General features: G+C 46.5%; 1 protein-coding gene across 2 annotated transcripts in view; it reads left to right on the forward strand.

Annotated features, from left to right (window-relative positions):
• The window catches only part of TMEM132D (transmembrane protein 132D), a 203,961-nt gene that overhangs the window by 106,122 nt on the left and 71,222 nt on the right, over positions 1–26,617 (forward strand). For both annotated transcript variants that reach the window (XM_058851866.1, XM_058851867.1), the window contains one exon: positions 20,606–20,789. In XM_058851866.1, the coding sequence (XP_058707849.1) occupies positions 20,606–20,789 (184 nt within the window). The remainder of the gene's footprint in view (positions 1–20,605; positions 20,790–26,617) is intronic.

A 26,617-nucleotide genomic window follows, 5' to 3' on the forward strand; every position in this document is an offset into this window, starting at 1 on the left:
TTAGAGGTGTGGGTTTTGCATAATGACTGTCCTGCAGGCTTCACTTCTTGGCAGCCCAGCTCTGTGAGGCTGCCCTGGGGCACAGCTTCCATCCCCTCCCTTGCTCCTGAGTCCCTCAAGTGTTTCAGTTTAACCTGAAATCTTACTGGAATCAGGAGGATTTGAACACTTATTTGAATTTCAGTACCTATATTTTCTTGAACCATTTATTGGCAATGAATTCATTGGATGGGCAGCCTTGGAGCAGGGGAATAGTGTGGGCTCTCACAGTAAACATGAGAAAGAGATTCTAGGGGGACTGGAGGATTTTGGATGCATCAAAGTTGAATTTTTCAAATTAAAAACTGAACTGAGACCTGACTTTCAGAAATGCTGGAGCACTGTGGTGCTGAGGGGAGGAGTGCAGAGCTCAGTCCCGTGTCCCAGGCAGGCAGGTACATTATTACTGGTTTCAGTAACAACCCTGTGGAATTGAAATCCTTCTCCCTTTCTCCACTCTTGCTTCAGTTTCTCCTTTCCCTGCTGCTCAGCAGAGCTGACACAGAACACAGAAAGTTCTCCCTGTTTCTTACCTGCTTCCAGAGTGCCCAACACCAGAAACCCAGCAAGTCTTGGGCCAGACTGTTGTGGCAGACTGACCTTGTCCCTGAGGCATTAATGCCCCTGGGATCAGAGCTGGGGAGGGGACAGCTCCCTCAGCCTGAGGTGACACTGGGCAGGTGACACTGGCCAGGTGACACTGGGCAGGTGACCCCAGCTGGGGAGGGGACAGCTCCCTCAGCCTGAGGTGACACTGGGCAGGTGACCCCAGCTGGGGAGGGGACAGCTCCCTGAGGTGACACTGGGCAGGTGAGCCCAGGCAGGTGACCCCAGCTGGGAGAGGACAGCTCCCTCAGCCTGAGGTGACACTGGGCAGGTGACACTGGACAGGTGAGCCCAGCTGGGAGGGGACAGCTCCCTGAGGTGACACTGGGCAGGTGACACTGGACAGGTGAGCCCAGCTGGGAGGGGACAGCTCCCTGAGGTGACACTGGGCAGGTGACCCCAGGCAGGTGAGCCCAGCTGGGGAGGGGACAGCTCCCTCAGCCTGAGGTGACACTGGCCAGGTGACCCCAGCTGGGAGGGGACAGCTCCCTCAGCCTGAGGTGACACTGGGCAGGTGACACTGGGCAGGTGACACTGGGCAGGTGACACTGGGCAGGTGACCCCAGCTGGGGAGGGGACAGCTCCCTCAGCCTGAGGTGACACTGGGCAGGTGACACTGGGCAGGTGAGCCCAGCTGGGAGGGGACAGCTCCCTGAGGTGACACCAGGCAGGTGACCCCAGGCAGGTGACCCCAGCTGGGAGGGGACAGCTCCCTGAGGTGACACCAGGCAGGTGACCCCAGGCAGGTGACCCCAGCTGGGAGGGGACAGCTCCCTGAGGTGACACCAGGCAGGTGACCCCAGGCAGGTGACCCCAGCTGGGAGGGGACAGCTCCCCGAGGTGTCCTTGGCAGGTGACCCCAGCTGGGTTTGGAGCAGGGGACAGGGATATGGAATGTTCCAGCATGGAAGAGTGACCCCAGCTGGGTTGGGAGCAGGGGACAGGGATGTGGAATGTTCCAGCATGGAAGAGGAGGAGCCCTGCCCATGGTGCCTTACAGAGCAAGAAGAGATGTGAGTGAGGAAGATGAGCAACGCTGGCTGCAGCCTCTGCCAGCCCTGGCTCCCCAGCCCTGGGGATGAACATGTTCCACATTCACACTGATAGCCAGATAATGCTCTATTCAACACTTTGCAGGTATTTGCAGTATTTTAATAGTAAGCTCAATAGAATAGGCATTTATTTCATAAAGACAGTTTGTGCCAGTCTGGTCTAACAGCAAAATGAGCTGATTAAAGTTTGGCAGACCCTATTGACATTTCTAATAAAGAAATCACTACCACAGCATTTTTCTCTACTTAAAGCAACAAGAGCAAGAATGGTGAAGAAATAAAACCTTTGAGAGAAAGACGCTGTTGACAGCACCTTTTAACTTCCTCCATTTAATCACAAGTGCTCAGCTTTTGCCACCACTAGAGCACATAAAACAGTAATACTGCAATATATTCATTGCTCATCATCCTCTGGAGAGCCTGGGAGTTAGGAGTGTGCAGGGGCTGACTCACAGTGGGGAAAGAAGAGCCTGCAGAGTCTGTGGAGAGGCCACAGTCACCATAAAATAACCCTGTGGCACATTTATTCTGGAGCTGCTAATGAGCTCATTGACTTGGATCTGCCACTTTGGTTCACGCTGCAGATTTCCCAGGGAGAGCTTCATCATTTGGGTCCCTCTACAAACCCTCCCCAAGGCAGGCTGGCTCCCCAAACCCTGCCCTCACAGCTGCCTGCAGCTGGAGCAGCCAGAGCCCAGCAGGGGGAAATGCAAAGGCAAGATGTGAGCACTGGAGCTGATTTTCACAGCCCACTAACTAAAGGATCCTTTATGTCCATACCTTCAGGCAAATTAGACACTGGGGATTGTTTAGTTAATCCTTATCACAGTGCTAACTAGATTATTAATTACACAACAGCATTAATGGGGTAGTACTGGTAAGAGCTAAATGAGAGTTTGGAAAGATTCCCACACCTGTGTCTGCCCCTCTGGACTCTGGGATAAGCATTGCTGTGTTTATTTGGCCAATGGGGCCATCTCAGTGTGACCTCTTACATATTTACGAGCTGCTTATTTCGGTTTTCTCTTAGATTTTTCTTCAGATTTTAAACAAATTCTGGGGACTATCACCAAGTCATACCTTTATCCTCTTAAAGGCTCATTTTGCAGTGTCCAGGCTGAGGGTAGCTGATGTAACTGGTGGGAGCTGCGTTCCCCTGCCCTGTGTGCTCCTGCTCGGGGTCAGGAGCTGTGGGAGGTTCCTGGGCTGTGTTCTGTTCTGGGTGTCCTGTGCTGCAAGCTCCAATAAAGAGCTCTGTGTGTGCCTGCAGTGGTGCAAACTGAGTCCTCTCTGCTGCCTGGGGGCTCTGCTGGGAGCGTGTGCTGAGAGAAAAGTGCTGTGAGCAGGGATCAGCAGAGCTCTGCACTGCTCCTCACCCTGCTCCACTCAATGGCAGCGCTGGCTGTTCATTTCAGCTTTGTTTTATCATCTGCATCTTTCAGTTCATCGTATTTATCCATCACTTGCCAGGCCATTACTCACCCTAACAAAAGTAACAGGGGAAGAGGACAAAGGAGGGTTATAAACAACCCCAACATTTTCCATCCTGTGTGTCCATCTTTGCTGTCCTCTGAAGGAGCCAAGGAAATGTGGAAAATAGCAATAAACTCTCCAAAACTCTACATCCCCCATGATACTCACTGCTTCCCAGGCAAGCCCTTGGCTGCCCCTGCTGCTGCATATTTATGATCAAAGAATGCTTCAATCATTCCTGGATAACTTCATGAAACCCTTGTATTGTCCAAGCACTGTGTCCTGCACAAAGACTCATCTGCCTCACGTGTGTGCAGCCAGCAGAATTAACCCTGAACACCTCACCATTCCAATATGAACCTTTTGGCAAATACCTGTAGCAAACCTCAAAGAACTGGCAAATCCTTAATTTAAATTATCTTTGCATCCCCAGGGAGATGTTTTGTGTGCTGATGTTATCTTCCTTCCCAGGAATTTCTGTGCACGTGCTGTGACAGTTTACATGGAAGAGGCATCCTTAATGTGCACAGTTTAGCACCCTCCAACACAGTCCTAGCTTGGAAATTGAGTGTGTACAAAAGATGCAAAAATCAAATCTAAAAATATATCCAAGTGTCAGACTAAATTAAAATTCATGCTTCATTAAGTGGGTGCAGTACAACTAAAAGAATTCTTGGTAGAAGCAAAACTGTTCAGCTTTTTATCCAGCTGGGGCTAAATCTCCTTCGAAATGGCCATGGTATTGAGTTAATGGTGTTGAGCAGTTGTTTATTCCTAGTTTGCCAGAATATCTGATTGTGTCTTTCCAGCAGTTGTCATGGCACATCTTCAGAGTGAATTTAGGCTTTACACATTGCCTTTGTTTGATCAACCTCCTTCTTGCTGTGAGTTAAAATACCCGCCAGATGCTGCAGCACACCTGTGAGTTACAAACTGCTACTGCTGTGTGAAATATAAAATATCCCTTTGGTCAGCCAGTGGGTGCTGTGTGAGCAAACACAGCCTGTGCAGCTGCTGGGAGGATTCTGTGCAAACACAGAGCCTTGAAAAACAAATATATATATATATATATGTGTGTGTGTGTGTGTGTGTGTCTGGGCTGGTTTCTCCTACCCTTTCATGTTCAGCACTCAGCCTGGCTTTAAAGAGGGATTTCAGAGAAAGAGCTTTTCTGTATCAGATGCTGAGAGTCTCAGGCTGGGACTCTTTGCCGTGGTCCCAACAGGTTCCTGAGCCCCAGAGCAGCAGTGCTGTAGCTGAATGTTCCACGTGGTTAATTTTGTGCTGTTTCAGCAGTGGAGATACCAGCAGAGCTCAGTACATCCCTGAGCAAGAGCTTCCTTCAGAGTCCAAAATCCAGCAGAGAGCTTTTTGAAATAGGCAAGTTGACTTTTGACACAGAAGCATCGATTTCCTCCCTGTCCTTTGAGTTCATGTTCTTACATTTCTTTGACTTCTGCCATTCTGCAGATTTTTGCAAATGGATGTGATGATAGACAGGAGTAAATTTAATTGTGAGAGTCAAAGATGAAGCGGAGAGGAAAGCCAAGCAGGTCAGGAAAGGAAAAGGTGATGGGATCATTGTGGCAGTGACATAAGAGACATCCCTGCCAGATGACACAGGAGGCATTTCCATCCCCTCCTCTACTCTCATTTACCTTCACAACCCCAAACAAAGTCCTCTGGTGTCTTTCCTTAGAGGCAGGGGTTTGGATCACAGCTGGAATAGGCTCACCTGGACAAGCTGGGGAGGGTGTCCTGCTCTGCAAGGATTGCCTGGAAAACCTGGGAAAATCAGATTCTCTGAGTGCTGAAAGCAAATTTCACCCCAGTGCACAGGAGGACAATGCTGGAGAACCTTCCTGTTTAACAGCAGCTCCAACTCCTCATTTTATTGCTCTGGTGAATTCCAATATGCATTGCCACTGTGTTCTCTGAAATAACACAACTCTCCCAGGCCAGGGCAGGTTTTCCAGGGAAAATGATAATGTTGCCCTTCCTTTATTTTAATTGGTATTTCAGTGGAAGTGAGGAATTTGCTGATTTATGTAATTCTTTAAAAGAGGGCAGGGCAGCAAACTTCAGAGTGATTTATTTTTTGACATATATATTGCAGTGGTTTCAAAGCCTTTTGCAGCAGTTTGCAATCCTTTTCTGCAGAGCAAAATATTCACCTCAGACAGTGGAATTTCATGGAGTCATCACTGGTTCATGCATTTCATGGTTATTTGCTATTTTTGCAGCCTCATCTGTGTATTTTTACTCCGTGGCATCCTGCAGGCATGTTCATTTCTATCTGCTGTGCTGAAGTATTTATGCAGATTGTTTTAAGAATATGTTTTCAAGCAGTTCAAGAAAAACAAACTCTTTATTTTAAATAATTGCAGTTACCAATGAATATTTTTCTGTATGTGCAAATAAGGAACAAAAAAAAGATATAACTTGGCTTTTAGCAACCAAATGCAAATCTCATTTAGTCGATGAGGTAACCATTTCTAGAAGCTGTTATTATTTTACCTCTTTCCAGTGTTTATTCCCAAACTGCAGCTGTGGTCATCTCAGTAGGGCTGGCACAACTCTGAAGAATCACAGGAACTCCCAGGAAAAGGGGTGATGATGGGGATGATTTCATATAAATGCCATAAAAATCAAGTCTTTTCTCAACATCACATTGCTCTGCTGAGAAAAGTGATTTCTCTTGTAGATTCTGCATTTGTGGCTGTTGTTCCTGTGTAGAGAAAACCCAAAAACCAACAAAAAATGACATTTTCTCCTAGCAACACGTAGGTTATACATTTCCTATAAATTATAAGGCTTTTTTCCCTTCTCCAATGTTTTGTGAGTCAAGAGCAAAGCCTTGGGTGCAGGCAGAGAGCTCAGCCACAGAGCAGGTGTGGCCTGCAGCAGAATTCCTTCTGTGAACCCCCAGCAATGTTTTCAAGGCATTGGGATTTAACTCTCAGCTGTTCCAGAAGGAGATTAAAAAGCCTCCAAGAGTTTTGCAATAGCTCTTGAGGAGCTGAGAGCACACAAAACTCAACCGAAACAAAATAACATTTCTTATGCCTGAATGGGTTTAGAATTGGTGTCATTTACAAGAGAAAAATAGAAAAGCGAAGGCAAGGATGTTAATAAATTCCACAGTACTCCTGAGCACTGAGTGGTATGAAAACATGAAGTCAAGGATGTGTGTGTGTGTGTGTTCATATGTGAATGTGAATTTATTTAAACTTCAGTGTGCCACTGGTGCTGGATAATGAGATGATGACGTTTCACCTTAAGGTCATAATTTACAATAAATTCCAGATATTGTTATTTACTTCCTTAGGTAATTTTAAAATATTCCAGAAGAATGTCACAGACTGAAATTTAGACAGGGAACTGAAGAGTGGGAAAGGACAGGATTGGGACAGAGTTTATTTATGCAAGACAAGCCATAATGTTTCACCTGGGAGGAAATCTCTGGGAAGGTCAGTAGAGATCAGAGCTCTGGCATGAACTTGCTTTGTGGTTTAGCTACACCAGGCCCTGCAGCAGAAATGACTTGGAGATGGTTTTTGTTTTGTCAGGACAAATATTTGAGGTGGGCAGGGGACAATGGGATTTAATAAAGCTGCATCCCAGCTATACCCACATCTCCTGGCTTTCAGTGCCACTGGAAACCTGAGCAGCTTTTCCAGCATGAACACAGCGTGCTGCTGCCCCCCCAGTGCCAGGGAACCCCCTGAGTGCTCTCCTGGCCACTTCTGGAACATTCTGGCCCTGGGTTGTGCATCAGACGTGAGAACCACTGCAGCTCTGGTCCAGGGTTCATCCTTTTGTAGCCCCGTTTCTTTTTCATCCTCACCTCTGAATGTGCTGTTTCTCCTGACATCTCAGGTTAGGGGTAACCTTTTCCCATTCCAGAAGGATCCAGGGTATTTTTAGGCTTCTGAGCAATGGTTTGCTGGTTTATGTAAAATGAACAAAGACAGAAATCTCAGCAATCCTGCTGTAGATCAGCTCTGAGGATGAACCAGCAGCTGAGGGCTTGGGGCAGGAGCTGCCCCTGGCAGAAACAGGGGCTGACAACTTGGCCAGGGTTCATGTTCAAAATCAAAAAGACACAGATACAAATTGAAAATACTGTAATAATAATGCTGACCCTTACAATATTTCACCCAAACATTTACAAACATCTTGCTCTAAATGTTTGGATCCCTAATGCTGTTTTATTTCCTTTTTTCACATATGGATAAGCGATAGCTGCCTGACACTTGTTTAACAGTTTCATCTCTCACTGTATTAGACTCAAAATGAAGTAAATTGCTCTTTAAAATTGAAGTTGTGAGAGGTTGTGAGTTGCCCTCTGAGGTCAGGCAGCTCCTCAGCTCAGGTTGTGTATTTTATTCTGTGTTCCTGGTGCTGAGTGCAGCAGGATGGAAATCTCCTGCTGGAGCTGGTGCTGTCTGTGGCTCAATCTGTGCCCAAATACCAACACTTCCTGCTGCATTATGGGCTTTTCATCATCCCCATGTTTCTTTTTACTTCTTTTAATAATCCACTTTGTTAACATATCAAAGGAATGTTTATTTACTTCATAATTTATTTATATTCATTTCAAATCAATATTATCCAGTGCTGACTGGATTTACCAGAGGTCAGGGGCTCCAGGGAGGTTTCTGATTATCCATTCTTCCTCTTGGAGGAAAACTTTCTGCATAATCTTAGAAATCTCTCTGATAGAAAAGACATCTGGAAAGGAGGGAAGAGTTAATGGCAGGGAAAGGATAATGTTAGGTGTAATTCACCTGGCTTTTATTCAGCTCTGTGCCAGAATCTCTCTGCTCATCTCCTGAGCTCAGCCAGGCTGCAGAGATGCATTTGTGTGTTTGCAGAGCTGGGTGCACAGCCATGGTTGGTTGGTCACCTCTGGAGGATGAGGAGAGGACACAGAGGGTGAGACCTGGAGCTGTGGTTCTGTGTTTGGGGTCTGGGGTCGGGGTGGGGAGCTGGGGTGCAGTGCTGGAGCCATCCTGCTCCTCTCATCTCCACAAAGGCTTTGGGGTTCCTGCAGGAATTCCTGCAGCCTCAGGGGGATTATTATCATCATCACATATTGGCAGCTACCAAAATGTGCTCCCAAAGAAATGATTCCAGCTCCCATGCCAGGACTCCAGACATGGGGTAGAACCTCAGCTTTCTGCTTTATGGCTGGCTTGGTTTTCTCCCCTCATTCTCTGTTCCCTTTCAGTGTTTGAAATGAGAATTGCCTCTGCAGCATTCAGGGATGAGGCTGGATGAAGATCTCTGCTCCCACAGTGGGGTGGATAATTGACAGTAATGCCTGGAAAATCCAGAGCTCAGGGGCTGTTGGTTTGGTTTTTTTTCTTCCCAGGCCATCCCTCTGGAAAAAGAGTTTGATCAATGGCTGAGCATTTCACACTTCTATTAATAAATGCAGAACGTTAAAGAGCCACTTTAGGAATAAATAATCTAATTCCATTTATAATCCTAACAGTTGTTTAAAAAGAAATAAGAGTAATAACAAAAACAAATTACCCTTTATTTAAATATTAATCTTTGATGGTAATTGTGCCTGAATAAATATTTCAGTTGCAAAGAGTGGTTTGCATTGTCAGAGGCTGTGAATCCAGTGTCCTGTGTTGGTGCCTGGTCGGACAGAGCTGCTGCTCTGAAAGCTTTCTGCTGCTCTGTGCTGTCACTGTGCATCACCAGCAGCTCCCTGAGTGATGGAGCCTCGCTCAAACAGGCCAAGGACGTCACATTGGCACAGACTCCTCGCTGGGCTTGCTCCAGTCACATCACAGTGATGGATAGATAGAGATAAATTCATAAAAACCAGCAGCGTTCACAGCACTGGGCCTTTGTGTCTCGGAGTGCAAAGCACAGCTCAGAATTCCCTCTGCTGTAGCTTTAGGAGGAGCTGCTGTAGCTGGTGCTCTCAGTTCATGCTTCTCACCTAATCGAGTTGTAACAGATGCACCACTGAGCTTTTCTTCTTTAAACAGGACTTGGATCTCTGCTCAGATAAAAAACCTGTGTTATCAGCTACTGCTTTTATTTTTCTTCATTTCTCTTTCTCTCTGAACCTTGTGGAATGCCAGTGCCCTGGTGCAGACCAGAATTACCACCCAAAGAATCCCCAGAGTTGAAAGGCTTCAAAAACAAACTAATGGAGAACTTAACAGCTGTATTTTAAACTGTCAAGAAGGCACATGTTGCAGTGGCCTAGTGCAGATTGAAGTGCAGCAGAGTGCCATAATCTGGCTAGAAAAGAGCTCAGCTTCTGACATCTGACTCTTCCATTCTGGGCTGCCAGGAGCTTTGCAGCTCAGGGATCAGAAGGTGTGGGACAGAGACCTGAGCAGGGCTGATGGACACACTGCAAACCAGCCTGATCCTTCCGTGGGAAAGAGCTCCTGCTCTTGTAGGATCTCAGTGATCAGCATTTGTCCCTTTGAAAATCTTCATTTAGCCCTGAACTCTTCCTTTTGCCTTCACTGACAAAGGTTGACTCAGGGTGTCAGGAGCTGCGTGGGGAGGGGTCACTGAGCAGAGCAGGGACAGGCACAGCTCCTGTGCTCCCAGCTCAGTGTTTCACAGCAATTCTGCATGTCTGTGTGGCTGCTCTGCTGTATTCCTGCTTGGAAATGGACCCAGTGCAATCCCTGAACTCATCCCAGTTCTGATCCTGGCATTCTCTGGAACTCTAGCAGTGGTGTAGGGTTAGGGGAAGTTTCTGCCCCCTGTGGTTGTATTTTATGAGACAGATGAATCACAAAGGATCATCGTGTTTGCGACATGGGACCTTCTGAAAGCAGGAGCACACTTTAATTTATGATTCACATTCATCAGTCCTGGTGGAGATGTCACATTTTGTACCCATGGGAGAAATGGCTGCTCTGGAGCCACTCCCTGCTCCAGCACTCTTCATTTTCTTTCACAAACAGCTTCCAAGGTGTTTCTATTTCATCTTTTATCCACACAATTCATCTGCCCACTTCTCACATTCATGCAAAAACTTCGGCACCAATCCTTGCCTGTTTGATGTTTTAGATTACTTTGCTCCTAAGCATTGGAAAAGTCTGCACCAGTAATTCAGATATGATTTTGTTACTTCTTGTTTTGCATCTCCACAAATTCTGCAGAACACAATGTTTCTTTTATGAACAAAGACTGAGAGTTCTAAATTATTAAACACAGAAATAAGAGAGACGTATTTTGTAGCGCTTTTCTTTTGGAATTGTCAAATAAAAGTTTGATTCCTTCATGTTATTGCATGTTTTTACCATGAAAACAGAGTTATTCCTTTACCTTCCTTCAGTTTTGGAGTTACTGCTGTTGACTGTGGATGCTGTGATACAGAAGATAATGATATTGCATTTTGAATTTCCATTAGCTGTGCAGCCCAGCAGACAGGGAGGGAGCAGCTCTGTGCTGAGCAGCTTCCCAGGGACAGAGAGCAGCAACAAACGAGGCTGACACTGAGATTTGCTGCTGTCCTCACTCAGCCAGGCTGGCTGGGAGCAGAAGTCAGGCTCTTCATCCCTGGGAGCCCTGATTCCATGTGCTGTGTCCCTGCAGGGCTCAGCAGGGGCAGGAATGATTCTCTCCAGGGATGAATTGGGTGGATTTCCCGAGCTGAAGTGCAGGTTTTAAAGGAGAGCCCAGCTCAGCAGGCTGCTGAGGTTCTTTGCTTTTAGCAGAGCTCTTCCACACGTGCTTGGCTGAGAGTGCCAGCAGAGCCTGGGTGCTGCTGGGCAGGGTCAGCCCTGGGGCTGCAGGGAAGGGCAGGAGCCACGGAATGTAGGGAATATTCATCCACAGCTCCTGTGCTCTGCTGGGGAACAGGGACACTCAGGGGTTCTCAGGGAGTGCTCTGCATCTGTTCTCACACAGGCACCACCCATCCCCTTCTGCTTCCAAACATTTCGTCATTCTCAGCCTCTATTAGAGAGCCCTTCTCTCTAATTCTGGTGGAATTGGTCTGATGTACTGGAGGGAATGACAGACACTCAGATGGACTGGTTGCATAATCCTCACTTTATTAAGGAGCTTGGAGGAAGAAAAACAAACCCCACACCAGCTTGTTATAGACACCTATGCCACTGCAAAAATGATTTCTCTCTAAGCATTTTATCCTATCTACTTTTAAACCTTCCCAGATATTGTGTTTCCCATTTCTTTCTGAGACTCTTCCACTGTCCTTTTGCTTTGAATTTGCTCTGCATGTCCTGTTGTTTCTAATTATACTCTCCTGCCTACCTGCTCCAGCAATTTTCTCTCCTTGACGCTTAAATCCTTGAAATATTTGTGGAAAGTTAGCACTTTCCGCTTCTTCTGCCTTTTAAGCCTCACCTACTGATTTTTTTTTTCAGAAAATCACCAACCTACCTTCTGCTCTACTTGATGTTCCCTCAAGTAGTGCACATTCAGGCCCTCTGGAAATCTGGCAGATTATTTCTTCCATCGTTTTTCTAAAAAACCCTGTCCATTTCCTGCAGTCCTTGTGGCTGTTGTTTGTACCTTATCCTGCTGTGCAGTGACAGCAGAACTAAAGTCAAGCAGCTTGAGCAAAGCAAATGGAAAACCATGCCTAAAACCCCATTTGTATTCACAGACTGCAGTGATAATTCTGGCAGCGCTGTGTTTTAATTCTTCACATCGTTTGGTTGCTTTTAATACCCATAACAGCTGCCCATTGGATTTCTCCACACAAATTCCAAGGACCATGCTAGTTAGGAGGTTTGGAGGAAGTTCCCCATCCAGATTTTCCATTTTGCTTGCTTGGAGCAGATATTTCAATCACATTTTTGGTGATTTTGTGTCCCAGCTCGTACCCCCTCGAGGATTTTCAATGCAGTGTCTATATTTGCCAAGGTTCCATGTTAGCCTTGCAAAGAAAGAGAGTTTACATTCAATTAAGTCATTAAAGACTCATAATTGGACTAAGAAGCTCTGGGGCAGTAGCAGTAAGAGTGTAAATGAAATAAGAGTGAGTAGTTGAAGCAGTCCAGTGTTTAGGTGTGTGCTGTGAAATGTTACTGCAGCAGACATTGATCTTCACTTTCTGCTTCTCCCCCTTACGTGAATGATTTATGAACCTGTTGAAACTGTTAATGATTGCTAACATTACTGAATTCATAATTATAACAATTAGGGTGTCTCTTCCCCTGCCTCCAGCTCCATAAAATCAATATATCTTTTGCAAGGGCTGGATGTGCATCTTTCCACTGTCAATTGCAGAAATTCCTGAGATTCCCCAAAGCTCTGCTGAAGGCCCTAGAAGTGGTGGCTGTTTCCCACAGAATCTACTGCTCAGGTCCAAGATTAGTACCTGCAAACTGAGCTCTGAAAGTGCCTTTGAAGCCCAAATTCCAACAGCTGGAAGTTGGCCACACAAGGAAAGTTGTGTGATGTGTTCTGTGCCTGCCCCAGCTCCTCACCTCAGCTGATATTCCCTATTCACAGGGACACATTTCCTGAGTATTCCATGGACCATTTCATGCCATGGCTGTTCCTCTGTCTCCTCCACTTTTCTAGTTATTAGTCTGATCATGGTATTATTTTTACTGAAAGAGTAATTTCCTTTTGGAAATGGCAAACAAGTGCAGCCACGTTGTGACAGAGCATATTGAGATAAGGTGCTGAGATGCCACCATTTCTCAGGCTGCCTCCTTAGATCAGTGAATATTTAAAGCCATTTCAGTTTATCTGCAGTAATGGTTTTGTTTACAGCCGTGCTGGGGTAGGGAAGAAGCAGTCTGGCTGGAGGTGATTTGAGGACACAGAAACTTGGAAGGAATAATTCTGGATGAGGGAGTTATTATCAGCCATTGCATGTTTCCAGAAGCTCTGCAGAGTTATTTAATGTTCGGCTGAGAGCTCTTGCAGGAGGAGCAGCTGCATTTGCCCATTTTCCCTTGCATGTCTGGGGTGGGATGGGCTCTTGGAAGACTTCAGCTCCAGCAGAGCCAAATCATCACCTGCCATATCTTTCTTTTATTCTAATTCATAATAACAATCCCAGTTTTGGTCACTCCTGTGAGTGCCAGACCCAGCAGCATCCCCTTACACCCCAGCACCCTGAGCTCAGGTGCTGCTCGGGCTCAGAGGGGGAACATCATCTGCAGCAGAACCCAAAAGGATTGACTCCAGCAGTTCCTGCTGACAAGAACATGAGTTCTGTGAGCTTTTGAACTCACCCAATTTTTAATGTCACAGATACAGTCAAAAGTGTGATTTGATTTGACAGGACCTAGGAGTCAGCTGCAGACCTGGCCCATCATCCTGTCTCTGTGATTTCCTCATGGCCATCAGCTTATCCCAAGGTGTGTGGAGGGGAAACATCTGCTCCAGTAAAAATGTGCCACAGCTGGAGCAGGGACAGGGATCTTACCCTGATTGCTACAGACAGAATCATTTACTGAGAAATAATTTACCTTGAGAAAGGTGTTAGACCAGATGGCTTTCAAAGGTCTCTCCTAACCAAGACTGCCCTGTAATTCTGTGATTTAAAATATATTCCAGCCTAAAGCTCTTTCAAAAGCCTGGATTTGGAGGGGAGGCAAGGTGTATCTTCCCTCTTCACTTTATTTCTCATATTATTGCTTAAAAACAAGAAACAAATGGGATTCTGGAAGCTTTTAAGAAAGCTGGAAAGTGTTTCCTTTTTTAATTCTAGATTTGGCAAACACTGAACAATCATGTAAAGAAAAGTCCTTTAAAAATTTTATTTTAGTTGAAAAGAACTTTTCAGTTTTGGAAGATGTATGAGTTCAGCAGAAATACTTGCTGAATAGTTCACAGCAGAGGAAATTCCTGTAGCTGAAGGTACTCATCTCATGTATTGGATGTGCCTTGGCAGGTGTCTCCAAATAAGTCACTAATGAAATATATTGAGAGCTTGAGTCTTGTGGAATGTAATGCTGCTTTTATATATAATTGCATTTGTTGAACCAGTGTGGACACTAATAAGCAAGGCATAAAAAGATGTGTTCTAGATCTCACTGTGGAGACGTGGCTGGAAGTAAATGTTAAGAAATCAGATCTTCCACTCTGGATTTAATACCACAGTTAAAGCTTAAAAAAATGAGTAGGGGGCATAATTTCAAAATCATTCTGAACCCCAGAGTCTAACCCCACATATGTTTATGCACAAGTGTAAATTTTCTGGCTGTGTTGAAGAGGGGTTTTTAGGTGGATAAATATTTGTAGGATGAGGGGTGAGTTTTGCTGCGGGGTTGAGTGCTGAGTCCTTGATCTCTGCTTTGGTGTGCTGGGATTACCCAGCAGTAAATATTTGCAGTGCTGGCTCTGGAGTGTTTCAGCATGAAGATCCTGGGTCTCATTTCCCTCTGAGCTGCCATTCACAAAAAGCTTTCCTTCCTCTGCAGGAGCTGTGATGGTGTTAGCAGTCTGCCAAGGTGTAATGGGAGTGAAATACCCAGAGCTGGTGTCAGGAGTGCTCAGGAGAGGTTCTGAGCCAGGCTGGGCTTCCTGTGAGTCCCCAGAGCTCTGGACAAACTCCTGCCCTGCCCGTGGCCTTTACACCTGCCTTTCCTACCCAAAAAACAACAATTGGGGTTTATTTTCCCATTTCCCCCCTTGTGAACCATCCCTGCGTTCCCTGGCTGTGCTGTGCAGCTCTGAGCCTGGGCAGAAACATCACCAGTCAGTTGTGAACGCTTGTGCTTTCCTCTCCTGCACTTTTATCCCGCTCACAAGTGACTTATCCAACACTTACTGATATTTTTGTGCCGAGGACAGTAAAGCAGCAGGTGGAGAAAGCTGGCTGGAGTGTATTTGCAGGGTTTTATTAGACCCTGCACTGGCAGGAAAAGCGTTTTTGTAGCCCTTCAGCTCTGCTCGTGCCTCGTGATGGGGCTGCAGCAGAAGAAGCTGATGTTCCCTGACTGCTGGGGGATCATTTACTGGAGGATTATCAGGTGGGATGAATAAAGTCAGCGCTGATTTTCCCTCCCCTTGGCACAGTGTGTGAATGATCCCTGCCTGCACCACCTCCAGGGATGCTCAGAACCCTGGCTCTGAGCTGAAATGCTGACTCGCTGGGTAATTATGTCTTAAATTGATAGTATTTTAAGAGGTTTGCTAAATTTTGCTTACTTTTGAATTGAGTTATTTGGGAAAAGTGCTATCAACAGCTGGAAAATCGTATTGTGAATAATTTATTTGACAATAGCAAAAAAAAAAAAAAAAGTCAAATAAATAATTCAGGAAATATTTCTCAGCCAACACTACTGATGTCAAGCTCCAGAGAGATGGATCAATTTTTAAAAATAACTCTATTACATGATTAGCAGGCTCATTTCTTGGTGATTTTTCTTGCTAGTTGGTTCACTTCATACAGCGATTCCCATAGAAAAATGACTTTTCAGCCTACCTATCCTGAATTTTTAATAGTGAGATGACAACGAATAAAATTAGATTTTAATGTAGTGCTGTATGTATCACCTTCTCCTGATCCATCAATGGTGAATGGTGATCTCTGCTGCAGCACAGTGCTCCAGGTTCTACAGATATTGGGTTTTAGAACGTCCTCCCTGACCTCAGGCCGAGCCCCAAGTCTCACTTTATTGTCTGAAGTATTTCAGTTGTTGTTTGTGTGGATTGTGAGATGATTCCTCCTCATGGGGCAGGAATTGCAGCCTCCTGCTGCCTCTGGGGTGGTGGAATCCCAGTTTTTGGGGTGAAGTCATTCCCGTGGTTGTGATGGTGTCCCAGGGAGGGCAGGGGATGCTGCTGGGGCTGGAGCTGGGCTCGGATCTGCACTGAGCTCTGAGCCAGCCCTGCAGCCACTGCCTTGCTCCTTTCATGAGGATTTCATGAGCTTTGAGGTTTTTACCTTAAAAGAACACCCCAGGACAATCTGCAGCTGTTACCCAGTACAAAACCTTTCTCCAAAAACAAACTGCAAAACACTCGTGGATTCCAGTCTATCTGGGAAAGCAGAGGGAAAAGCCAATTGGATTGATTAAAATGAGCTGGATAATTCTGAATAAAGCTCCAGGGATCCCCTGTGTGTGCTCTTTGGGGTTCCCTTTCCTGGCTCTCCCTCGTTGGGTCCCTCTGCATGGCAAGGAGCTCTTTGTTCAGCACTGATGTGACCCCTGGCTCCCAGCAAATGTGGACAGGAATGCAAATGTCCCTCCTGCCACAGCCCTTGGGGCTCACATGGAAAGGCTCCTTAAAACAAACAAAATACCCTCAGAAATAAAAGGATTCTCTTTCCTGAGACCAGAGTTGTAGATGTTTCTTAAGAATTCAGCAAAGACTAGACAGACAATCTTTTCTTGATGAAGATAAGCTAAAAGATTACCAGGATTCTCTCCTGACTACTTTAAATATAGATGGATATATATATATATAAATATATAATAAAATATATTCCTTCTGGTACAGGAGATTTTTCACTCAGTGATTTCTCTTAATATCTTCTAGTTTCCTCCTCCTTTCCCCCCCCCCAAAAATCTGTTTAGGTGTGAAGACAGTTTGTTGCTGGGCTGCATGTTCCCAGGAGCACTGCAAAAATATGGATAAAATCCACTTTATTTAAAGACTTTGGCACTGCTGGGGATCTGCTGCTGCAGGGGAGGTAAATGCAATGCCCATGTGCTCTAGGGAGGGAAGGGAAGGAGGAACCAAAAAGCAAATATCCCAAAGGAAGGGCTGGTTCTCAGTGATCCTTTGATTTCCTCTCCCCCTCCTCATGCTTGGTTGGGAAACAAGCGATGTTTTATGGTGATATCAGGAGTAATGGCTTCAAATTCCAGAAGAGAGGAGCAGAGAAGGTTTGTAAATTCCTTTTAGTGAAATTGTTTACATTCTGGAGAAAATGCCATAGGAAAAGGCTTCTTTTTTATTTAGAATCTATATCAGAAATGAAATGTTTTAAATAAATCTATGGAGCTTTGCTACAACATGGCAACACTTTGGCTTTTTAGGCATTTATCCTACATCTGCTATGGGTTGATGTCTCCTCCCACACAGGGGAGGAAACTTGGTGGTTTTGTCTGTCTGACAACATAGCATGTGACCTTAATTTACCCAAAAACTTCCCTTCTTTCTGAAATGCCACGTTTTTCCACTTTGTGGTGCATAAATCATCTCATCCCCTCTTTTTATGGGAAAGCAATTTTCAGTTTCATTTTCTCTCCTGTGAAAGGGGAGTGATGGTTTTCACAAACCCCTTCAGGCCTCCTGGGGTCAGCTGTGCTGCTGGAAAGTTTTCCCAGTTATCCCTGGGAACATTTCTTCCTTTTCTGAGCCCTGCTGTTGCCCCTCCTGCCCTGGTCTGTGCAGCATTTCAGGCCAGAGGCTCTCACAGCCCCCTGCAGGGGATGTGCTGGGATGTTTGTGGAGGTGGGAGAGAATAAAATTACCTTTTCTCTCCTCTCCCGTGGGCTCTGCCATTAATTTTCCTGTGATAGTTCCTGTTTGGAATATTCATATCTCCTGTCCATTCCAGCCTCCACTTCTCTCTCCCCATCTTTTCCACTGCCTTTCACTCCCTCCTGTGTTTTACTCCGTCCTCATCGCTTCTCCTCATCTCCATCCTGCCTGGAGAACATCCAGGGGTTTGTAATCTCCTGAGAGTCTTTGGGTGGCCCCAAGGCCTGGCACTGTCCCCTCAGTGTCCCTGTGACCTCAGTGTCCCTGTGACCTCAGTGTCCTCAGTGTCCCTGTGGCCTCAGTGTCCCTGTCCCTCAGTGTCCCTGTGACCTCAGTGTCCCTGTGACCTCAGTGTCCTCAGTGTCCCTGTGACCTCAGTGTCCCTGTCCCTCAGTGTCCCCTCAGTGTCCCTGTGACCTCAGTGTCCCTGTCCCTGTCACCTCAGTGTCCCTGTGTCCTCAGTGTCCCTGTGATCTCAGTGTCCCTGTGTCCTCAGTGTCCCTGTCCCTGTCACCTCAGTGTCCCTGTCACCTCAGTGTCCCTCTCACCTCAATGTCCCTGTGACCTCAGTGTCCTCAGTGTCCCTGTGACCTCAGTGTCCCTGTGACCTCAGTGTCCCTGTCCCTGTGTCCTCAGTGTCCCTGTGACCTCAGTGTCCCTGTCCCTCAGTGTCCTGTCCCTGTCCCCTCAGTGTTCCTGTCCCCTCAGTGTTCCTGTCCCCTCAGTGTCCCTGTCCCTCAGTGTCCCTGTCCCTTCAGTGTCCCTGTGGCCTCAGTGTCCCCTCAGTGTCCCTGTGACCTCAGTGTCCCTGTGACCTCAGTGTCCTCAGTGTCCCTGTGTCCTCAGTGTCCCCTCAGTGTCCCTGTCCCTGTCACCTCAGTATCCCTGTGGCCTCAGTGTCCCTGTCCCTCAGTGTCCCTGTGACAGCAGTGTCCCTGTCCCTCAGTGTCCCTGTCCCCTCAGTGTCCCCTCAGTGTCCCTGTCCCTCAGTGTCCTGTCCCTGTCCCCTCAGTGTCCCCTCAGTGTCCCCTGAGTGTCCCTGTCCCCTCAGTGTCCCCTCAGTGTCCCTGTCCCCTCAGTGTCCCTGTCCCCTCAGTGTCCCTGTCCCCTCAGTGTCCCCTGAGTGTCCCTGTGAAGCAGCTGTGGGCACAGGGAGCATCACCCCCTGGCAGTATCAGGGACACCCTGAGCAGAGTTCAGCCCCAGGTTCAGTGCCTGGAGATTCCCTCAGCTCTTTAAGCACAGCAGCTGTGCTGGGACAGCCTGTCCAAGCCAGGGATTTTAAAAATAAAATAAAATCTCTGTGCAGGGATTCCTGGATTTCTGGGCACTGCTGCTCCTGCTCTCACCATTCAGGGAATGAGAGTCAACAGTCACCGCTGCATAAAGCAGCTTCTGATCCCACCCAGGTCACCATGAAACGAGGCTGCATCCAGCTCTGGGGCAGAAATCCTGCTCTGCTTTTCATGACACGAAGAAATGAGAAATTGAACACTCTGTGTTTCATTTTGGAAACAGAGAGGCTCGCTTTAAATTCCATCCAGGAGAGAAAGAACACGGTGCATCCACTGAAATATAAAGCTGAGGGATAATCAGATCAGCCTCTTCAAGAAGTGGCGTTGGGTAAAGCTCTGAATTTAGTCAGCACAGTGGAAATCTCTGAGGATCTTGGGAGGATTCCCAGCTGGGGCTGTTGTCATTACTGCTCTTCATAAAAGTGTATCTTTAGCTTTAGCTCTTTTCCCACATCAGCTGGGAAACCTGCTGGGGTTTGGGTGCATTTTGGGACTCTGATCAGACCCTGAAATGTTCCTTTTTTTTTTCTAGTTGCATTCTCCAGCAGAAATGGCTTGTGACACTTCAGTGCTGTGCCAGTCTTCCTCTCCTTGAGGATTATTCCACAGGAAGAAATTCTGCTCTTTCCTTTCCCCTCCACACAAACACTGAAGCAGTTCAGGGCTTCAGGACTGAAAGCATTCTCAGTGTCCCCTGGATTTGTGCACTGCTGAGAAACCCCACATTCCTCTACAGCTTTACAGGAAATTGAGTATTTTCTTGTCTCTCTGGGCGCCACTGGCCTAAGGAGCTCACCTTCCCAGGACTGGAATCTTCACTACCTTTCCATGCAGTAGCTGCTTTATAACAAACTTTGCAGGAATTGCATCAATTCCCTTTCCACCTTTGCATTTCTGCTGCATGGATCCCTCTGAGCCGACCATGGAACCCAGGAAGGGGATTCCAAAATCCAGCCTGGCTTTGGGGAGCTGCCCCCAGTGCCCCCAGTGCCCCCAGTGCCCCCAGTGCTGCCCCAGCATCACTCCCAGCAAGGCTTTGCTCTTCTCTGGGGCTTTTCTCTCAACCATCCTGCAGGACTGGCTGATATTAAACTGCCCAGTTTTGTACCTCTCTCACAACAAGCTCGATTATCTGTAATTCCTGGTTTGGCAAAGGACAAAAGGAGCTTCCCACTGACACTCACAGCAGGGTAGCAGTATAACCAAAAATTAATTCTGAGTTTTCCAGTCCTCTGCTCCCTGCTGCCCTTGTTCATGGACCCCATGCCGAGCTTTGACCTTGCTTCCATGCCTGTCTTTTTAATAAACAGAAAATACTCTGGATGCAGTGGTTTTCCCTTCCAAGGAGTGATTCCCTTAGATTTGTTCACGTGCTGCTTTAGCAGGGAGGAATCAGAATGTGCTGGTTAAAGGGAGGGGCTGGGAGTCACTTGAGGCTGCAGTCTCAGCCTCTGTTTTGCCTCTGATCATGTGTTTCTCCCCCCATGAAATGGAGCAGTGCACAGTGATCCATGGCACAAAATGTTACTGAGCCACTTGAATTGCTGGGAAATACACTGAAATCTTAAGACAAGTGCAAATGATTAATTCATTATTAAATCCATCATCCCACCAAATCCTTTCTTTGAAGGAGCCTTAATCCAAGGTTTTATTAATATAAAAGCAATTATATTCCTGGCCAATCAGTCATGTGAATGAACATTTCTTTTCCTTTCTTTGCTGCAGTGCCGAGGGTCCTTCCTCTGAAATCATGCAGATTGATTTTGAAATCGAGGACCTGACTGACCTACCTGAGACCCAGCTCATCACCTGGCAGGTGGAATATCCTGGAGACACCACATCTGACCTGGCCATCTCCAAGATCTACGTGAGCCAGAAGGAGCTGGTGGGAGTTCTGCCTTTGGCCATGGTGAGCAGCTCTTTGGCATTCTGAAGGTTTTCAGTGTTTCAAACTGGCAGGGGGAATCAGCTGAGAGGGGAGGGAGGGACAGAAGGAAACAGGTGAGGAACACATCCTGCCTTGGGAGCTTCCCTGGGGAGGCCAAGTCCTGCTCTGTGGCTGCTGCACTGATTTTGGGGGCAGAAGCTGAGTTTGTGGCATTTCCATTGCTCAGAGCTGTGGATGCAGCACGAGGTGTGCTTGGACACTCAGAGCATCGTGGTTCATGGCTGGCCTGAATCCAGAGTGCTCTTACATTGCTCTGGACCTCCTGAGTAGCTGTTTTTCCAGGTTTTGACTTCTCACTCCACATCCATTTGAGAGTGAGAAAAGAAATGAAAGGAATGGCATGAGCTCAGAGTGATTTTCAGTTAGCTGGGGAGCTCAGAATGCAGTATGCAGCCAACTCTTGTGCAGGAAGGCATTCCACAGGTTCCCCCATGGTGAAAACTACAGGGCTTGGAACTTCCCTGATCCTTCAGCCTCGTTCTTACCCAGACAATGCCTGTCAGACACCCAAATTTCAGGTACAATCAGAAATTTGTGCGTTCCTCTGGTCTCCCTTTCACATTTCTTTGTTGTTAGGGATGAAGTTTGCTTGTGTAAGGTCTGGCTGTGCCACATTTCTGTTCTTAGGCAATCTGGTAGAAAATACCGACACATTTTTATTTAGTGCCGAAGGAAAAGCAAAAATCAATCCTAAAGCATTTAAAAAAATGGAACCTGGATGTTTGCCTGGTGATAGCAACTTAATTATGCCATTACTGAAGGTGTTTTCTGAGCTTTCAGACTCACAGAACTGGCTGTTCTTGTTATTTATATTTACCAGCTCCCAAACTACACAGATGTTTTGATTCTTTATTTTGTGAAAAACCATGTTTTTCTCTTGTGGTGGCTCGTGCTTTCATTGCCAAGGTGTGTCTCACAGCTGAAATTGGGGCTGGCTCACAGGTGGGAGCTGTGTAACCCCTCTGCATGGCTCTGTCTTGGCAGGGGAGGAGGCTTTCACTGAATATTCTGGCTGGGGACACCCAGGCCAGCTCTGCAGTCACAGAGGCTGGAGAGTGATCAGATTTACGTAATCTGAGATGTTGGGGTTTCTGTTCTCTCCATCCATAATTGAAAAGAGAAAAGGTTTCTTCCCCAGTGGTTGCAGAAAACCACAGCTCTGTTCACGTGTGCCCACCACCCGTGATCACTTTATTATCCAGTGATTTAGTGGCAAAACCTAGCTCCTGAGAGCAAAAATAGATTCTGCTGGCAGTTGCTGCAAATCAGCTCACTCTCTTAATTTCCATTAAAGATGAAGAAAAGCCCATTTTGCAGCAGCACAGAGCTGTGAGCTCAAAGGTCACACGCAGCCTATAAAGTTATCAGGAGATGGCATTTGCAAGGCAACAGGTGTGGGGATAATGGGGAAGAGAGAAATGGCAGCAGTCCCTGGATCCCTGACAGACTGGGAATAGTTTAACCTTCCTGGCATTCACTGCAGTGTCAGGGAAGGAGCTCCAGGGTATTTCAAAGCTCCAGGTCTTTGTCATCCTTCACCGTGTGCTGAGGAAATGATGGTTCAGGTGCAGCCCCTTGGAGGCACCAACTTTGATTGGTTTGATACTTCAGTTTTCCCTCTGGTCCTTGCAAAGATGGCTTGCAATTTGCTAATTTAAAATGAAATTTGAAAGAATAATTTCTCCTCTTCCTTTTAGAAAGAAGCACAATGAAAGGAATGTGTTGTGTTATTCCTCTGGTTTTGGAGGCAGGGGTAATTTGGGGTGGTTTTTTACTGGTTTTCTTAGCAGAACATGTAATTTCATGTATAGAAGCACCAAACAGAAATGCTCTTGAATATTTCCACTACAAGTTAATCTTTCAAAAGAACAATTTTATTGCTTTCACATTGGGCAGAACTTTGTTTTTTTTAAAAGACTGTAGCATGCCACCTCTGCACCAGCTTTGCATCCTGTAGTCCTTTCTGCTCACTCTCAGGGATTTGTAAATTGAAAAGAGGAAGATTGGCCAGGTTTGATGTTCCTGATTTCTCAAGTTACAAAAGACTGCAATGAAAATATTTCAATGTATACATTGTCCTCAGGGGACAGGGCCAGTGCTGCTGCTGCAGCTCTTGGGACTCTTGCTGCACTCACCCTGCTTTTCTCCAACGCTTTTTTTCATTCCTGTGGCATCCCAGCTCCTGATGGCCCTGCAAGAATGGAGTGCAGGATGAGATGCTGGTGCCAGGCTTGATAAATCCACTGTCAGACCAGTGAGTTTGCTTTACTTTCTCCTGTAATACAGGAAAAAGTGATGTGTGGTGTCCCTTCAGAAATCTCTTTGAAAGGTTGAAGGTTCACAACCTTCAGTTTTTGATAAATTTCTCTCCACATACATCTTTTAGATTTCCAATTCAACAAGTTAATACTAGAGTATATTGTATATTATATATTATATTCTATATACTGGATGAGATTTGAGAGTTAATTAATGGCCCAGTGGTGAGGCTGCAGTCTGCTTGGCAGAGGCAAGAGCTCCAAAGACAGCTTTCCATCCTTGCCAGGCGTTTCAGCAGGCTCAGGTGGATGGTGAGCAGTGAATCCCAGCTGGCTGCAGCTGCCCAGCTCCCACTGTCCCTGCGTTTGGCCCAGTGTTCATCATCCTCAAGCACAACATCGGCCTCCCAGACACTCACTGAGGGTTGAGGTGGGGACAGCTTTCCATCAGAGGCAGGAAAAGCTGAGCAGAGAGGCTTCAGCAGGGTCAGTGTCCCCCAGGCAGCACACAGAGGGCACAGTGGCACAGAATTGTCCCCCAGCCTGGGTGGCTGTCCCCTGCTCAGAAAAGCTGAACTGTTTGGAGCCTGCTGGTCAGGGGGGTTAAACAAACCTGGGAGAGCTGCTGGGGTCCCCTTCCCCTGGACATCCAGGGAAGGGTGGTGGAGGTGGAGCAGAAGAACCTTTGCCACCAGTGCCAGCATTTCTGCAGTGCCACCCCAGCTGGGACTGTGTGAAACACTGGGGAACACTTGTTTGATAAGGTCAGCTTCATCAGCTAGCTGTAAAGAGAAAAGGTCTTTTCTTGTTGAACAGAAATCTGTTGTAATGCACAGCATGTAACAGACTTCATGTTTAAAAAGATTATTTGGTTAAAAGCTCAGTTTCGTTAAAAAACGGAGCTTTTCGTTTGATAAAGCAATTATCAAAGTAAGGCTGACCCTGAACCCATTCTCCTCTTGCCAAGGAACTTGTTCCTGTCCTCAGACACATTAGACACATCTTGGCTTCTGAGAACTCCTATTTCTGGCAGTCATGTTAAATAAATTGTATCCAAAACCTCAACACCAATTTAACATTATTCCTTCTAGATAATTCATTGTTTCAACCTGCTCCTGATGTTCTCTTTAAAATTTAAACAAATATGTTGACAGGAAGTAAACTGTTCTACTTACCATCAGCATTAGAAGCTGTATAAGCAGACCAAGTAAATAAATAAAATCAATCCTGGCAGTAAAGAGGCTATTTATAATAAAGGAAACTTCTTTTGTATTACAATTATTTCTAATAATTACAGGGATCAGCTGTCATGGCAGTGGCTGATGGATTTTATAAATACCCAGGGTATTAATGCTCCTATAAATGCATGTAGCTGACACATTTCATTGTTCAATAATGCTGTTCGTGTTCTGGTAGAGACTGGATATCAGCTCAGCTCCAGCATTCCCAGTGGGCTGCTGGAATGGGATACTGGGGGCTGTTGCAGCCTCTTCTCCCCATCCACCCGACAATCAGGCTGCTTTGGGGTGAAACCAGTGCTTTTCTGGGAGGTGGATCTCGCCCCTTGTGGGGGCTGTAGAGGAACTGATTGATTTCAGGGGGATCTGCCCTTGGCCTGAGTTCTGCTGGCAGCTGGGAAGTGCAGGATCACATCAGCCAGAGCCCTCTGTCCTGCTCAAACTGCACCAGGGAATATTCCTAAAGACTTCCACTGACAGCTTTATGAAAAAGAAAAAGATGTCTGGAGAGTAGATAAAAGCTTTTACCTTCCTAATTCATAGCTTTTAAATTGCAATTACAGTATTCGGCAAGTTTTCAAATATTTAATTAAAACGTTACCCAGTGCTGAAAGGGAGCCTTTTTAAATCAAAATGATGAGTGAATCACAGATGAAACCTACTCCTAAGAAAGGGAGAAACCTTTGGATCATTGTGATATTGCCAGCAACCATTTTCTTTTCAGAAATACATCCTATTCCTGAAATTAGACAGGTCAAGGATTAAAATTTCACACCATGAGAAAGACTTTCCACTCCCCCAGTCATGTCTCAGCAGCCACCAGTTCTGATTTTGAGCCACCTTTCCTGAAATGAGACATCCCAGGTGGTGTCAGAATACCAGATAATGTCTCTTGCCATTGCAGTCCCGGTGTTTGTGCCCTGGAAATGTTCTGTTCTGTGTCTCAGGAGATGCAGGCCAGGGTTTGGTTGTTTCCTGGGGTTTTTGTTGACTTGGGCAGGGCTTGTTCTCTACAATGGCACACATTTGTCCTGAGACTCAGTGTCACATCCAGGTCTTTCTGCTGCTGTCTTGTTTCAGACTGGGGACCTCTTCCCTGATGGCTGAAATTCTGACTGGAATTAAACTATGACTGCATTTCATTCCATTTCTTTTTTCTGAATCCTTGGGTTTATCTGTTTTTTCTATTTAATAGTTTAAACTCCTGTGTTGACAGTGCCTTCCCAGCTGCTATCATCAGAAATTTGAGTAGTGGTCTGTTCCAGGGTCATTATTGACAGCACTAAAACCCCAGATTTTCCCTGGGTTATTTCTGGGCTATTGTATCAGTGTGTTTCTGGAATATTGCTGTGGCAGTGCAGAGAACACACTGTGTCACCGACTGTGGCTCTCCCAGCTTTGCCTGGATCCAGAATCCTCCCTTAGGGATGGTTTCTGGTGCTCAGGCAGCTCCCCTGGCAGGGTTTTGTATTGCAGAGCTGTTGATCAATCTGTGTGAGTCACATCAGATCCTGTTCCACATGCTGGGGACTGCAGCCAGCTGATGGAAGGAGGTGTTTCATTAACATGGAAGAATCTGTGGTGCTCCAGGAATTAATTGGATCACAGGGCGTTGTTCCATGTGTAGATGTCAGTGCCTGAGGTTTTTCCAGAGCTGGTGGGGCTGGCAGATCTCTGTCCCCAGCTGCTGGGCCAGGCTCCTGGGCAGTGTCAGAGCTGCTGTCCCCACGAGCCTGTGCTCACCAGGGATCATCCTCACCCTGGGGCTGCTCTTCAGGGCTCCTTTCCAACTGGAACCATCTGGAAACGTGGCTTGGTTTGGTTTTGCTGCTGTTTCAGGCTCGTGCCGTGCCCTGTGGACACAGGGACAGCTGTGTGACAGCAAGGCTGTGTTTGTGGCACAGGACAAGAGAACAATGCAGGCACTTGGCAGTGGAGCACGCCCCAGAATCCAACAAATGTTCTTTGGGTTCTTCCTTCCAGAATTAATGACCACCCTGGGGTCCTTAACATTTGAAATGCCAAGCAATAGTGTTCTCCTGCCCAGTTAGACACGTGTGGAGCGTGCAGTGATGGAATAACTGTGTTCACTGCAGCTCCACACACCTTTGGCTCCCTGAATTCCCAAACCCTGGGAACCACCAGGCACATCTTCTTCAATCCAGCCCTTTCTCCACTGCTGTTCCCACAGGCTGATGGAAAGGGATCTTCACGAGGCTGTTGCTGGTTGAGCTTCCCCACACGAGCAGCAACAAGCACAGGGGTGATTTTCTTACAAATTAAAGCCTAAGAA

Source organism: Poecile atricapillus, chromosome 16 (assembly GCF_030490865.1).
Source record: "Poecile atricapillus isolate bPoeAtr1 chromosome 16, bPoeAtr1.hap1, whole genome shotgun sequence".
In the NCBI taxonomy this organism is placed as follows: domain Eukaryota; kingdom Metazoa; phylum Chordata; class Aves; order Passeriformes; family Paridae; genus Poecile; species Poecile atricapillus.